The sequence below is a fragment of the Oenanthe melanoleuca genome, chromosome 1 (assembly GCF_029582105.1).
Source record: "Oenanthe melanoleuca isolate GR-GAL-2019-014 chromosome 1, OMel1.0, whole genome shotgun sequence".
Taxonomy (NCBI): Eukaryota; Metazoa; Chordata; class Aves; order Passeriformes; family Muscicapidae; genus Oenanthe; species Oenanthe melanoleuca.
This window is the reverse complement of record NC_079333.1, coordinates 96,759,463-96,774,787: the sequence shown is the minus strand read 5'-3', so window position 1 is coordinate 96,774,787 and position 15,325 is coordinate 96,759,463. Positions and strand designations below refer to the sequence as shown.

The window sequence follows — 15,325 nt, the reverse complement described above, 5'->3', positions numbered from 1 at the left end:
CCTCACCTAAGAAAAGTTGTTAATTTTGAAATAATTTGGAGAATTTCTTCCAGAATGTGTCAGACTTGAGATGTGCGTTGTTTTGTAGGTAGATAAGGTAGAGAAGTTCAAACGCACTCAGAGCACCAAAGACTGCCTCCATGCCAAATATAACTCTGCAACTTGTGCCACGGTGGTTGGGGATGACCAGTGGGGGCATCTGCAAGTAGATGCAACTTCCCTCTACTTGCTCTTCTTGGCACAGATGACTGCATCAGGTAAGCAGAAAATATTTTTGCCTTTTGTTGCAGCCTTTCATATTCCAGCTTTTATTTTAGAAGGAAAGAAAATAGTAACCAGCTTCAAAAATCTTTACGTAATTATTACTCAGAAGCAAGTCATGTTTCTCTGGAAGAGAGGTATGCCTTACTTGGAATTTCATGTTTATAGTAATTGGCAGTGTCTGTGCCCTTAGTCAAGGCATCAAATACATGAGATATTTAGAGTCATGTCGGAGGAGTCTCATGTTTAAGGACTTTGTGGGATACAACCACATTTCTTCAGAGGATGGCAATATCAAGTCCACTTGTGCCATCAGGGTTTTTTCTCTTACTGGTGCTGTTTTATCTTGTGCTCTTCTTAATCGTGCTCTTCCTGTGAGGAAGAGGATTAGTTTCTTTACATGCTTTTCTGCCCTTGAAACCCCTTGCAGCTGATCCCTGCAGAACAGGCACCTGGTCAACTTGAAAATTCCTAGATAGAGCACTAAGCAGGTAGAGGGCTGCGAACTGCAGGAATTGGTATGCACTGCTCTGGGGAGCCAGAGCTGGCTCAGGTCCCTCTGCTTTATACTCATGGTCTGAGTGTCTCCCTCACAGAGGTGGTTTTTGGTTGGTCTTTGAAACAGTCTGTATTGGTGGGGTTTGAAGTATTTTGTCAGTAGCAAGTATTGAGGCTTGCTGCCTGACCTTTGGAAATCAGTATGAATTTTTCCTTTGATTTCAGTGAGCAGGGGTTGGTAGCAATTAAATAAAAGCATGAAATTCACTGAAGAGTAGCTATTGCAGTTCTGACACAATATAATTATTCTCTTTCCTTCTTTTGGTCAGGGCTACGTATTATCTTCACCCTTGATGAAGTTACCTTTATCCAGAATCTTGTTTTTTACATAGAAGCTGCCTACAAAGTTGCTGTAAGTAGTTATTTATATGTAAAAAATCTGAACACTGCTCAAGCGTGGGTGGAAAATTATTTATTGCTAGAGAAGTATAATAGGGGCTTGTTTGTCCCATGAGAAGATATCAGAACCTGTCAGTACTTTACATTGCAAGCAGCATCTTTGGAGATGTTGGGAGGGCTGTATTTTTTACTGCGTGGGTGAGGTATACTTGTTCTATCATAATAATAGGGGGTTTTATTGATAATTAATATTATTTCCTGATGTCTAATTATAAGTCTTTTGGGCCTTTCTAGAAAGGGCAGTTGTCAGGAAACCAGGTTGAAGGGACATGGGGAGAAACATGCACAGGAAGAGGGATAAAGTGCTTTGTGTGTTCTGTGAAGGCAGTGATTCATGACTGTGTACGTGATCCTGCTGCAGTGCATTTTTATGTGCTACTTTTCAAACATGGGAAGGGTCTCTTTTGAGACTTGGAGCCCCTTTTCTTCTTTTTTTTAATAATAAGCTAATTTCATGTAGGGGTGGGGATTTGTTGTGGGACAGGGGGCAGAACATTGCTTTCGTATATAACCATGCCCATTTTTTCTTGATGATGTTGCAGGATTATGGAATTTGGGAACGTGGCGATAAGACAAACCAAGGAATCCCTGAACTGAACGCGAGCTCCGTGGGGATGGCCAAAGTGAGAATGTCTTCCTGACACCTTCTTCATGGCTGCTGTGTTGTGCTTAAGGCCTCTGACAAACCTGATGGCTTCCTATGTATGGGCTTCTTGGCCACTGCAATAGTTAGCTGATTGTATAAGAATTTTTGTTTAGGTATGAGTATTTTTTGGGGTAAAATTTTTGAGATAATGGCTCTCATTGAAGGATCTCAGCACAGTTGTTCCAGGAATTGCTAGAAGGGTACCAGATTAATTGAACCATGAATCTGACAGATTCAGTGAGGTGCAGTCTTATGAAGTGGCCTCTGGTTTTCTTTCCCTCCTCCTTAATTCTTCAGCCTCAGTGTCACATGTGATGTTGTCATGGTAAGATTAAGTCAGATATGATAAAAAACAGCAGAATATCAGTTTAAGAAATTTTCTACAAGTAGTTTAGAGAGAAAAATAAATTACGATATACTTAAAAGAAAGTGGTTATTTCTGATTCCCTCATAACACAAGGTCACGGAGATACTAAATGAAGCTCAGAAGGCCATAAATTTAAATGTGCAATTGACAACCATCTCATTACATGATGTCTGAGGCACAGACAGAAGACAAATATTGTTAAGGTCAAAGGTGTATTTGCCTTTCAGCAGGATTTGTTAGATCTTGTGTGCACTGCAAGAGAGAGAGGCTGCTGGTCTTGGCCCCACTGATATAGGAGGCTATTTTTGAATATAGGACAGGACAAGCATTTTTCCTCCCAAATATGCCCTAAACCAGGACAAATATGCCAATATTTAGATGATGTCTCAGTGGAAACCCAGCTCCCAGTTTTTTTGCATTGCCTTTAAATTGTAGGAAGGATCTACCAGTACATCAATCCTCTATCCTACTAGTTGAACAACAAAAATAGTTACTTTTTATAAAATGTTGCCAAGCTTCCCTTTGAAAATGAAAAGAATGTCAGTGGGAAAAACTGCTGTGTTATGTAATTTCTTTCAGAGATTAAGCACAGGTACTAGCGTGTATACTTGGTTTAAAATGTATTAATTGATTTTGGGTTGTGGTTTGGTTTCCTTTGAAGGCTGCTTTGGAAGCAATTGATGAACTAGATCTTTTTGGAGCCCATGGAGGACACAAATCAGTGATTCATGTTCTTCCTGATGAAGTGGAACACTGTCAGGTAAAAATTAGTCTGCTCTTTGCTTTAGTAGGGGAAAGCCTAACACCCTTTGTTTTTAAATGAAATGTTGATTAACTAAGCCAAGAATGTAACACAATAAGTACATCTTCAGGCTATGCTGCTCACCCTGTTCCTGGTTGATCATGTGAAACTGAATAGTGTGAAGTATTCTCAGTCTCAGTTAAAAATAACTGTACAGACTTCTCTGTCAGTTTGCAAACAGTGTAGTCTCATTTGCACTTGACATAGTTTTTCTGAAGTAGGCAAATTGTTTTACATCCCTCTTTCCTGTTCTTGTTTTGCTCAGTCTATTCTGTACTCCATGTTGCCAAGGGCATCCACATCAAAGGAGATAGATGCTGGCCTTCTGTCTATTATTTCTTACCCAGCTTTTGCAGTGGAGGATGTAAACCTTGTTAATGTAACCAAGAGTGAAATCATATCCAAACTGCAGGTAAGGATTGACTTTATTTTTGTTTTCCAAAGAGAGAAGCAGAACCTCTTTCTAAACCAAAAGTCCTAATTAAACAAGGGTTGCCAGACTTGGTTCATCTGTACATGAAGAAAGGGAGGAAGATCCCTAAGTGACTTGTAAAACTCAGCACATACCTTTATGCTGACATTAGTCTGTGAGGAAAAAGACATTTTCTACAATGTTGTGTGTTTTTACAGGGTCGTTATGGCTGCTGTCGCTTTCTCCGAGATGGTTACAAGACACCCAGAGAGGTACTTCTGATGTGTATTTATTATGTATATTTTCAGTAAAAACGTGGGAAGAATTTTATCTCGTCTTTATAGACATATTTTGTTTTATTTACATGAAGGGGTGAAGTTCACCACCACTACTAAGACATCTTAGTGGATTTAGGGTAACCCAGATATCCACCCTGGAAAGGACACGTATTTAATGGAGACTAAGGGTTTATAAAACAGTTATTGAGGACAGAACTTAATTCATAATTCTGTAAGAAATTAATTCTTAGATATGCTTAAGGTGTCTAACATGAAATGGAACATCCCAAAATGTCTTCGAACTGAGGTAGAGCCAAAATAATTTGGGAGACACATCCTGAGAATGGGAAGGATCAATTTGTCTAGAGTATCATTTAATGAGTTTGAGAGTGACAAAGTCAAGAGACTGTATAGAAACTATTTCTGGTGGGTTTATTTGTTTCTGTGTTTTAATTATGACTGGAATATAAGTGGCTTATTTAGCACTGTGACTAAATGAGTGTGGTTGAATTTTTTAGGATCCAAGCAGGCTGCACTATGATCCTGCTGAGCTCAAGCTCTTTGAAAATATTGAATGTGAGTGGCCAGTATTCTGGACATACTTCCTAATTGATGGAATATTTAATGAGGACAAAATTCAGGTGAGGAAAGAAGAAATTGCTTTCAAATTGCAAAACCATTTACCCACAGTATTTTGTAACTTTGTTGCATGTTTGTTTTGGGTATTATTTGGATATTCCACTTCATTAGCGGAGTGAAATAGTCTTCAGCCGGTTTGACCTTCCTGGAGAGTTCATGACCGGGTAGAGAGGCAGCAGGGTTGTGCACACTGGGCCCTGGTTGCCCTCTCCCTGCCAGGTTAAGTGGCTCTGTTAGCTGGAGTGGTAAAACTGGGCTGAACAGGGTTTATTTGCCTGGTTTTGTCTTATCACCAACCTTGATGCACCTTTCACAATTACTTCAGGATGAGACAAGCTTCTTTTTCCCCAGCCTCTCTGGCTTGGCTGCTGAGAAAAAGATTCATAGTACATTAAGTCTTTCTGTGCTTTGGTATTGGCTTATGTGGGGCTGTTTCATTTTCACTAATTCCCCAAGTCACTTCATGCCATTACTGTGCCAGACATCCAGTGGTCAGTGGAACTAAATTGATTGAAGCCCTCCAAAGGTTATGGTGGCACCTGGGGGGTGTTGTTGAGTTAAAGAGCAGCAAGTAGCCAGGACTAAATGCATTCATCCCAGAACTTCTGCAGATTGGGAGTTTGAAAGAAATTAAGAATATATGTGATTTAAAATTGTCTGGTATGCAAAGGGATGGGAGATTGCTAAACTCCTTTAAAAATTGAAATGTTATCAGAAAAAAATTCAGAGAATTTCAGACCAAAGAGCCCTATTTCTGTATCAGATGTTGCAATCGAGTGAAATTCCTCCTGACACTAGACACATAAAATGTTTTCTTGAACACAGTAAAAGTAGTCTGGTGAAAAGAGAAATGGCATTATTTTGTGAGGGGGGAAAAATCAGAAAGTTTACTGAAACTTCAGTACTGCAAATAAAATACCACTTCCTGAAGCAGTTTCTAGACCTTAGTTGGATTATCTGGGACAGTATGTACCTGGTTGTTTTTTTTTGGTGTGCAGATGGACAGTCCTAGGGCATGGTCAGGGCAATTGCTCCCAGTTTCCACTGTTTAAACATAGCTGAATGAGTCACTGAGACACTCAGGTAAGTGTCTAGCTTCCAGTTACTGCTGCAAAAAAAAAAAAAAAAAAAGGTTTAGCTAGCAAAATAAGCACCCTGAGGACTAAAAAAAAGTGGAGTGGGACAGGATACTGAAAATGTCACTGTATGTGAATCTGTGGGTACTTAGTTTGAGTGACCCACTGTACTCAGGAATAGCAGAAAAAGGATTTCTGAGGCAGGTGCTGGTAGTGCTTGAAAAGTTTCCCTTAAAGTAAAAACCTGGAATGGATAGTTAATAAATAGAACAAACTAAGGAATCTATAAAAAAAAATTACATGTTCTTATCAGTCTGTTATTCCTATTCCTAATAGTTTGTCTAATATCACAGGAACAAGAGGATTTGCTGTTCAATGAACTTAGATATTTTGAAATATATTTTAACCTTTTCTTGTGACAAAATTTTAATCAAATCAGTTAAGAGAAACTGATTTCCCAATCCTGCAAAGCAGAATTCAGTAAGCCATAGACAAAAGTTCATGGCATACAGCTGATAATTTATACACCTTACACTGATAGATACTGGCAGTCTGATGTCTGTGTCACTGCACTGTCATCCATTGAAAATTCCACGTAGGATCTGTTCCAGTGACTTCTCAATAGAAGTATATTGGAAGTTTTGTACTGCAGCAATGTGTTACAGGCTAAAGACAGGTGTTCATGTTTTTCATAACACTGAAATGCTGGAACAGTCTCTGATAATTTGAGCCCTGTTCTTCCATCAGTGAGTTATGATTCTTCCACCCCTTTTTTTCTTTTTTAAATACATGAACCTTTAGTAAAAAAGTACTGTTCAAAAGTACTTTATTGTTTCAGTTCTGTTGACTGTAATGTGAATTCTCACTCTCTTTAAAAATAATTCCAGGTACAAGAGTACAGAGAGGCTCTGGAAGGAATACTTATTAGAGAGAAGAATGGATTAGTGCTAATGCCTGAACTGTATGCAGTCCCTCCAGAAAAGGTATTGTGAAAATGCAGCACCTACTTCAGAATGCAAAGTAGAGAGAGCGAAAGGAATGTCAGTCTTAGTTTTCCTGTGTCTGATGAATCTAAACCAACAAAAAAAAGGCATTGCACATTATTTTGAAAAGTTAGAGACCTCTCACAGCTCCTGCTGAGAAATGGTAAACTTTAGGCTTCCAAATGGTCACATTTTTCACTTGTAGATTTGAGTGTCTGTGGAACTATTACAGCAGGTCTAAAATTTTACATCCTTAGAGCAAGACATATATTTAGGAAATGTTGATACTGACTTAGGAGCTGAAGCTCAAAGGAGAAATAAAGCATAGACTGTCCTGCCTGTCTGTTGGTTGGTTGTGCTGCCCTTTTCCAGAGCATGTATGGGAGACAGGTTTCAAAAGGATTAGGGTTTGGTCTGGGATTTTTGTTTGGTTTGTTTGGGTATTTTCTTGTCCCCCACCTTTGCTGTTACTGTTTATCTCATTCTCCCATTGTGACAGAGAAATTCAGATGAGCTTATGTGCTCTTCCATGCTATTTGCCTTTGTATCCCTCCCTGCCAACTTCTTCTCCCACTCCAGACTTCTCAGCCCTCACTCACTAAGGGTGTGGAGCCTCCTGGGTTGGTCTGAGTTGCTCAGCCGACAGCTGATGCCTTGCTCGCACATCTGAGGTGGGAACTGAATTGCCTTCCTAGTGGGAACAAGCGTGTAAGAGTCCAGAGCCTTCTTGTGAATTTTGATAATGATCTAAAAAACATGCCCCATAAGCAGGGTGGATTTTGTCTGTCTGTAAAAGAAATATGAAATAACTGCCTGAAGATGTAATCTGGGAGGGTTTTTGCCCTGCCCTCAATAGATCTGTATACTGCTAAACTAAGGCAGGTTTTCTAAATTAGTAAGTCTACCCTTAATTTTTCTATTGACCATCATTGCTAATGCAGGAAAGGTGGAATAATCTTAGTACTGGAAAACACCTTTGCTTCAGAAAGCTGGGTAGACATCAGTCAAGTTAAAGTGTTATCTTGGAAAGGGTTGGAAAGCTATGAGCAGCCCAGAGGGATGGCAACAAAGGCATGGTGAGAAGAAAGTGGAAGAGCTAATTCCAAAGATGTAATTGCATGCAGTGTCCCCATTCATCCTTCAGCTCTGAAGGGTGGGAAAAGGTACAAAAAGGAAGTATAGTTCTTGTCCCAGAAAATGTGTAGACTTAAAAAGTGAAACCACGACATCTACGTCAGTAGTAAGGGCAGGCTTGAGAGAGTTGATGTTAGACTGCATGTCGGCAAATACTCACATGTTATTGATTGTTCTTCACAACTTTTGGGTAATTTTTCTTGCTTATGTATTTTTTTTCAGGTGGATGAGGAGTATGAAAATCCTCACTCAGTGGATCGTGTCCCAGTGGGAAAGTTGCCACATCTTTGGGGCCAATCATTGTATGTCCTGAGCTGCCTGTTAGCAGAGGTAATTATTTCTTGCATAGTAGATAAACTTGTACTTCATTTTGCTTGAGATGGCTTAGGCTTTAAGTACAGTTTGGTTGACAGGTAGAGGACAGTGGGTTTTCCAGTAGAAACATGTACATGAACCATGAAACGCTGACTCTCAGATTTCAGGACCTTTTTTTTTTAAATATAGCTATGCAATTGTCTGTTTCTGATCAAGCTGAGTAAATTGTCATATAGTCTGGATATATGGTTAGGATACAGGAGTATGCCCAGGCTGACTTGGCTGTTCCAGAGCCAGGATTTTGGGCCATTTCAGCTTTACTAAGCTATTCCTTGCTCTATGGCATGATGTATTACTAGCCAGACACAATAAAGTCAGACTAGTTATAAGAAGCACAAATATCTCTGTGAAGCTACAAAAAAAAAAAAAAAAAAAATCACTTTCCTGGTGAAATTATGTCAGTTGCTGTAACTCTGAAATAGGATTTCTGAATGCAGATTGTGTCAGTCACAGCCATTTTCGTGTTGTTCCAAAAAACATTGCAGACATTGTTTTTCTTGAATGTACTGCTTAGTGGATAGGGTAGACTGACCAGGCTTTGAGTCCTGCTGTCCTGAAAAATGTGAAAATTGGTTAGGATTTATTCTATATGTCAGAAGCCTTTTGCTTAAATTCTGTTTGTTTCCTTAGTTTTTTCTTTCTTTTGCATTTGTTCTAGGGATTTCTTGCTGCAGGTGAAATTGATCCCTTAAACAGGAGATTTTCCACTGGATTTAAACCTGATGTTGTGGTACAAGGTGAGGGAATTTCGGAAATATTCTGTGTGAATTGAATCATGTGGTGGCAAAGTCCCTTTGTACAGGAGAGATTAAAGATGTGTTTAAAAATAATGTGGATTTTTTTTTTGCATGGGACATTGCTTTGATGACACTATTAGAAGGAGAGTTTGTTTTCCTAGCTGCCTTTTTCCAGGAGGTAAGATCAGGTTTAAGACAGTTTTTTAAAAAATATATTTGTTAAAATTTTTAAAGACTTGTCTGGAGTTGGAGAATGGCAAACTTAATCTTGTAGTGAAAAGGAAGATCTTGGCAGCTTCTAGAAAGAAGCAGCAGGACTGAGAGGAGATGGATCAGGTTAATTAGGTTTCATTTAGCTCCTTTTCAGAGGAACCAGAGCACACTGGGTGCTGAGGTTCCCTGTATAGAGAGGTGAGGCACACAGAGTTAGCAGTTTTTGGCTGCTGCAGGGAGTAGCCTCTTTAGTTTGTGCAAGAACAGCCAAAACCAAAAATTAAGTAGAGAGCAAACACCAGCAGATCAGGTCTTAAAGACTTTTCCAGGGCATATACTGCTCTGAAAGAGCAACCAGCTCATTTATCAGGAGCAGCCTTTGTCAAGGATCCTGTGACCTGGGCTGGTGCTTGTTTACCCCATTGGTGCCTCACAGGAGTAGCATTTCATTATTCTGAAATGCCTCATTGCCTATAGAAATAGAAATGTTTGCTTATTTTTAGCATTCTTTGGCAGGTATTCACAATACAAAGAAGGATACTGCATTATTATTCCGAAATCAGTAAGACACTTATCATGGGCAAAACCTCAGGTGGGACAAGAGATGGGTTCTGGGCCTGGATTGTAGATTTCTCTCATTAGGGAATTTTATTTTTTTTTCTCCCTACCTCTGCCATTTTGTATCCTCCAAAACATTTATTGCTATACAAGTGACAGCACCTGTTCCCCAGTGGTTTGGCTGCATTGCTATAATGTGCTGTATTAAAATAACAAAGATTTTCAAGTCATGTTTCCCTTTGTTCTGTGGGGGGAAAACCCTAAAAAACACTGCTAAAAGAGACTGTGTGTGATCCAAACTAGTGGTACTCAAAGAAATTAGAAGCAACTGATTAAGTCCCCAAGAACCTGCTTTAACCTCAGCAACTCTGACCCTGCTTTGAGCAAGGGGTTCAGTAGAGACCTTAGAGGATTCTTCTGACTCTTCTGACCACCGTTGTTGTCCACAGTGGACAGGAATGGCAAGAAATCCTGAGAAACAGAGAATTAAAATCTGTCAGGTGTCCTATTGCAATCCCTTTTGATTTCATGAATCCAAAAATTAAGAAAAAATGAGGCCTTTGTGCCTTTTTAGTTAACTTAATGCATATGTTGAGAGTTGACAGTAGAAACAGTCAGTTAAAAGGAGTAGAACATTGGGTTTCATTTGTGTTTTTGTTTTCTGTTACACAGTAACTGTTTTGGCAGAATCTAATCAAATTAAGAATCTCTTGCAAGACCGTGGAATCAATGTTCAGAGCATTGCTGATATCCATCCACTCAGAGTGCAGCCAGCTCGCATCCTCAGCAACCTCTACACCATGCTGGGTAAGTATTTCAGCATGGAAGCCCCTCTACTGCCAGGCAAGGTATTTTTTTAAGAAGCTTAACCAACTTTAGAACTTCCGCCTTAAATAAGGGACTCAAACAGAGGGAAAAAATTACCTTATTAGAAATGGTGACAAAAATACAAGTTTCCCTGTGCCTTTGGAGTTAGACAAAAACTGACTCTTCTTTTGTCCTCCAGAAACTACTTCCACAGAGAAACTGGTTTTTGAAAAAATGCCTGGAAAAACACAGAAGAAAAAAATCAAATATTTTTCCTTCAAGAAATCATTTGAGTCTGGAAACTGGGCAGTATGATTTTTATTTTTCCAACAGGCAGTCTGGGAAGTTTTCTGCTCCAAATCAGGGAAGCTGTGCTGCTATCAGCGCATCTTTGGGCTGTCAGGTTCTTGCTAAAGTTCCTTGCAACCTGAGCTGAGATAAGCTGGTGAAGCTCTCTGTCTCTGTTGCAAACCCAGAAGCCTTTAGGGCTTTTCTAAACACAGGACTTTAAATACATTCCAGTTCCTCATCAGTGGCTCTCAAATCCTGTTTTTCTCAGAGCCTAAATTGACTTAAATAAATGCCCCAAAGCTCTGACTGGTTCTAGTTGTTACATCTCTTCATAACCGGTTCTTGATAATCCTTGCTGGAATTATTTGGTGGAAAGTTTGTTACATGTATTCCTAATTTAACTTAGTTTTACTTCTTCAGGCATGACTCAGAATTGTGGATACTGCTATAAAGTGGAATTGAGGTGGAGTGACTCAGCACTGGTAGATTCCTTTGCTGTGTGGACAAGGGGAGCTGTATCCTGCTTCCCTCAGTCTGGAGCATGTTCCCATGGCAATTTGGTTACAGATAATGCTGAGCTTCTCATAGGATGAACATTTTTTTGTTGTGGTGGGTTTTGTTTGTAAGGTTTGGTTTTTTGTTTTAACAGGGAACTTTTTTGGAATCATTCAAAGTAATGGGGCCTTCAGATAAATTTTAGAAAGTTTGCCCTTCACATGAGAAATTGTATGTGTTTGTTCTGCAGAAGAATCTCGTGCTTCATCTCAAAGTTCTTTTAAAAAAATGAAACATTTGCAGGGCTTTGCTGAGACTTACATTAATTTTATTATAATTCATAATAGCTTTCTTTCACTGGGGGGGGCAGGTGAGTATTATGATTTGGTACATTGCTTTTAACAGTGACTTCTTTGGGGATGTTCACACACATGGTTGTTTGGTTCTTACTCCTCATGAGCAAGATTCAAGTCAGCTGCTGGCTGCAGGTGCAAAGGTTGTAGTGTGGATCATTTGCTAATAAGTTCTGCTGAGAAAAGTGAAGCTTATTAAAGCCTGATGAAAATCTGTCATTGTATTTGGATGTACTTTGTGTGTTGATTTAGCCTGCAGACATGAGTTTTTAAGGTCCTATATTTGAAAACATTGGAATTTCTGGGTTATGTTGATGGCCTTGTTTATCTAATATAACCTCTCCTGCCCTTTGTGGTAGGGAAGCTTTGGATGCTGAGCAATTACTGTAATTATAAGATCAAATCCATGGACAGTCAGGCCAAAATTTTCATTTTTAATTAGTCCTTTGAAGGACTCTGGCTTATATCTGCCAGTTTGTAGCCTCGCGTTTTGTTACTGGTTTTCTGCCTGACTGGTATAAGTGGAGTAAATTTTCCTGTCTAAAGTGGTGATTTTGAAAAACAATATGGAAAATGTTAGCTGAGATTCTTTTCTTCCTCTTTCCTTTCCAGGCCGGAACAAGAACATGAAATTAAGTGGCCGACCACACCGACACATCGGAGTGTTGGGCACCTCCAAGCTCTATGTGATAAGAAATCAAATATTTGCTTTTACCCCTCAGGTAAGCATGTAAAGCTGTCAGGAAAATCACTCCTTTCTTAATGGCATATCATTAGTGAAGCACTATGCTTTTCCCTGCTGTCATTGTACCTTAGGTAGAACAGGGCTGACACAGCAGATGTGCTTTACTTTGTAGGGTTTTTAAGAGCATGGGATGATGGGATGAGTGTGGTAGAACTGCTGATAAATCTCTTTTCTGTCATACAGAGTCTGGTTTCTTTGGCTTCTGGATTAGGAGAACATAGTGAATCAATACTACAAAGTTGTTGCTGATCTCTGCCCACACCAACATTCTAATTAATGAAATAGTTTCTGCAGAAATAGATCAGTTAATGTATCTTTCTACCAATTGGTTTGATGAAAAACTCAGTACATGTAAGTCTGCTAAATACTGTAACCCCTAGGAGGTGAAGGTGTGATCTTTCATTATATTGTTGAAAGGGTCAGTAGTGCTGAGAAATGGGTGTTCTGTCTTTTTCTGCTCTTCAGTGTTTTTTTCAATGTTGCTGGAAGTTTGGATCCTCATAGAATCAATGGCTCCTATTTATACATTTAATGAAATGCAACACACTTATTTCAATAGAATTATTCCAGCACTTGGTACTAGATGGCCGGGGACTCACCTACTCCAAGCATGTACAACTGATGCAGGATAAAGAATGCATCCACCTTTCTAAAGAGATGTTTGACTAAAGAAGTCTTTAAACTGCAGCTGAAGGCATTCAGTGGAGTCCGTAGAAGGCTTCTGTACCGCTTCATAATGTCCAAATAAATCAGATTTACTGCAAAAAATGTAGATCCTGTCTCATTCTTCCCCATGTCAGTTGATCACGAGCAGCTTTATAAAATATCAGTTGTTGTGTTACTTCCCTGTACCAATTTTCACTTTTGCAAATAAGGGAAAAATTCCTTAGAGATTTGATTTTTTTTCAAAATACATTTTAGTTCACATCTACTTTATAAGTAGGACCCAATATTCCCACTAAAATCTTGCACATATCAAATAAGGAACATACTTACTAGAATATTCCAAAATGACATTTAGCTTTACATTAGCAACACAGTGACAGTTCTTGCTTATTCCATGAAAACCTCCATAACATTTTCCATTGTAGTTTGAAGCCAGACAGTTCCCTTGACTTTTTTTTTTTTTTTGAGGTGGATGGAGTTAATGTTTAATGTCACCTTCCTAAGGTTAGCAGTTAAACCATCTTGTTGATCTTGACGAGTGTCCACAAATTTTGTGATTTTGTCATTTGTATTTCTTTATCTTTTCTAGTGAAAACATTGATTAGGTGTGGGGCAAAGGCTGACTCAATTCAGATACAGTAATTCTGAAAAATTTATTAATAACTACCTTTTGAAAACAATTTTAAAAGTAGTTCTGCTTCAACTAATCTGTTGAGATTGGTTTTTGACCATCTTACTTTATCATTTTGTAATTATCTTGGCTGTCTCATATTTTCTTTGTTGTCCTTTGCTTTCACATACTGGAATTGGCCTTTTTAAATGGCTCTTCCTTTTTAAAGGCAGGCAGTGTTTCCTCATCTCTGGATTTCTGGGACCTATTGTTCCTAAATTACCAAAGCTAATTGCGAGTGGCTCAAGGATTGTTTTGGCTAGTTCCTGATTCCTTCTGTGAAGAAATTTCTCTGGATTTTGTCAGCTTGAACTTCCATGTTCTTTATGCACTTACCCTCCCCAAGACTTATGGGCTTCCTTAACTTTTGTTTTGTCTGCTTTGACATACTTTCCATTTTTTGTCCAGCTTCTGTGGTTCCAGATCCTGAAGTAGCCATAATAGTCTCTTACTGTGGTTCTTGGCTTCCTGCTGCAATGGGAGCAGCACTTTGTCATTGCACATTTCATGTACCTTTTTTGCTCAGTAACTGCCAGTATTAACAGAGTTACAGAGTTTCTGTATTCTGCTTGACTTTCACATGGTTCCCAAGAGACATACAGTTACTGGCTCCCAGTCCTCAGCATGCACTTGAGTCTGTTTATTGTTTTTGTTGCTATTGTTAGCTTTTTTTTCCATATTTAGAGTACTTCCATCTTCCAGATCATAGGTCAGTGTAATTGGTCATTGGGAAGATTCTGCTTCATGGCTGTGATTGCCTAGGTTTTGTTTGTATGGCTTACTTTGATGGACAGTCTACAGGCGGAAGAAAATGGACTCTAGCACAAGCATGGACTTCTCTTTCACTGTCTGAGGCCTTGTTAGGTTAATTCAGGTTGTTTGTGTTGTGTTGAGTAGCTCATATGGCTTTTGTGAATGATTTAAGGGAAGAAATAGAAAAAAATAAGGAAAGCACTGACAACTAACTCTATGTTTTGTTTTTCTCTTCTCTAGTTTACTGACCAGCACCACTTCTATCTTGCTCTAGACAATCAGATGATTGTGGAGATGCTCAAGACAGAGCTGGCTTACCTCACTTCTTGCTGGAGGATGACAGGGAGACCAACCTTGACATTTCCCATCACCCACACAATGCTTGGTAAAATTAATTTTCTCTGTTTCAAGCAGAGTAGATCACTGCAGGAGAATAGGATGGATGTTGGTTTGAGAGGAGACAGGTAGCAGGACTTCTAACATCAGAAGTATAGTTTAATTTTCTCACGTGTATACTGAATCTAGATGACATGGTAATATTTAATTTTGGTTTTACTCCCTCTTCATATGCTTCCATCACCCCATTATCTCCATGCTGTTTCTGTCTAAAGAAATTTCGTATAAATCCCTTTGGAACTTGTCTTGAGGCGGGTTGGCGTTTGTCTTTGGAACTTGTCTAAGGGTTGTGTTTTGTTTACTTATTTGTCTGGGACTTTGAATAAGATAGTATTGATAGAAGTTGTGGGTTCTGCTTTAAATTTGCCTGATTTGCATTGTAGACAACACCCAGTAATTAATTCACTGTATTTGGATGTGATAATTTAAGAATGTGTGGGTGAGCGTCAATTCTTCCACTATTCTTTTTTTAGTTGATGATGGTACTGACATTCATCCAGCAGTTCTTGCCACAATAAGAAAATTAGAAGATGGTTATTTTGGAGGTGCAAGGTAATGTCAGAATCGCCAAATTATTATCTCTATGATTTTTAAAATTAAATCCTATAAAAGTCTCAGTTTTGAACTTGTGATAGTGCACAGACTTTGTACTAGAATTCTGCAGAGAAGGAAGTTTCAGCTTTAATTATTATGTGGCAATCAAATGGTAGC

At 38.9% G+C, this 15,325-nt stretch overlaps 1 protein-coding gene across 2 annotated transcripts in view; it reads left to right on the top strand.

Annotated features, from left to right (window-relative positions):
• The window catches only part of PHKA2 (phosphorylase kinase regulatory subunit alpha 2), a 43,606-nt gene that overhangs the window by 7,098 nt on the left and 21,183 nt on the right, over positions 1-15,325 (top strand). For both annotated transcript variants that reach the window (XM_056494051.1, XM_056494040.1), the window contains exons 4-17: positions 89-257; positions 1,089-1,171; positions 1,761-1,841; positions 2,893-2,991; positions 3,299-3,445; positions 3,664-3,717; positions 4,242-4,364; positions 6,326-6,421; positions 7,778-7,885; positions 8,589-8,667; positions 10,111-10,245; positions 11,997-12,106; positions 14,459-14,603; positions 15,088-15,166. In XM_056494051.1, coding sequence (XP_056350026.1) covers positions 89-257; positions 1,089-1,171; positions 1,761-1,841; positions 2,893-2,991; positions 3,299-3,445; positions 3,664-3,717; positions 4,242-4,364; positions 6,326-6,421; positions 7,778-7,885; positions 8,589-8,667; positions 10,111-10,245; positions 11,997-12,106; positions 14,459-14,603; positions 15,088-15,166 — 1,508 coding nt within the window. The remainder of the gene's footprint in view (positions 1-88; positions 258-1,088; positions 1,172-1,760; positions 1,842-2,892; positions 2,992-3,298; positions 3,446-3,663; positions 3,718-4,241; positions 4,365-6,325; positions 6,422-7,777; positions 7,886-8,588; positions 8,668-10,110; positions 10,246-11,996; positions 12,107-14,458; positions 14,604-15,087; positions 15,167-15,325) is intronic.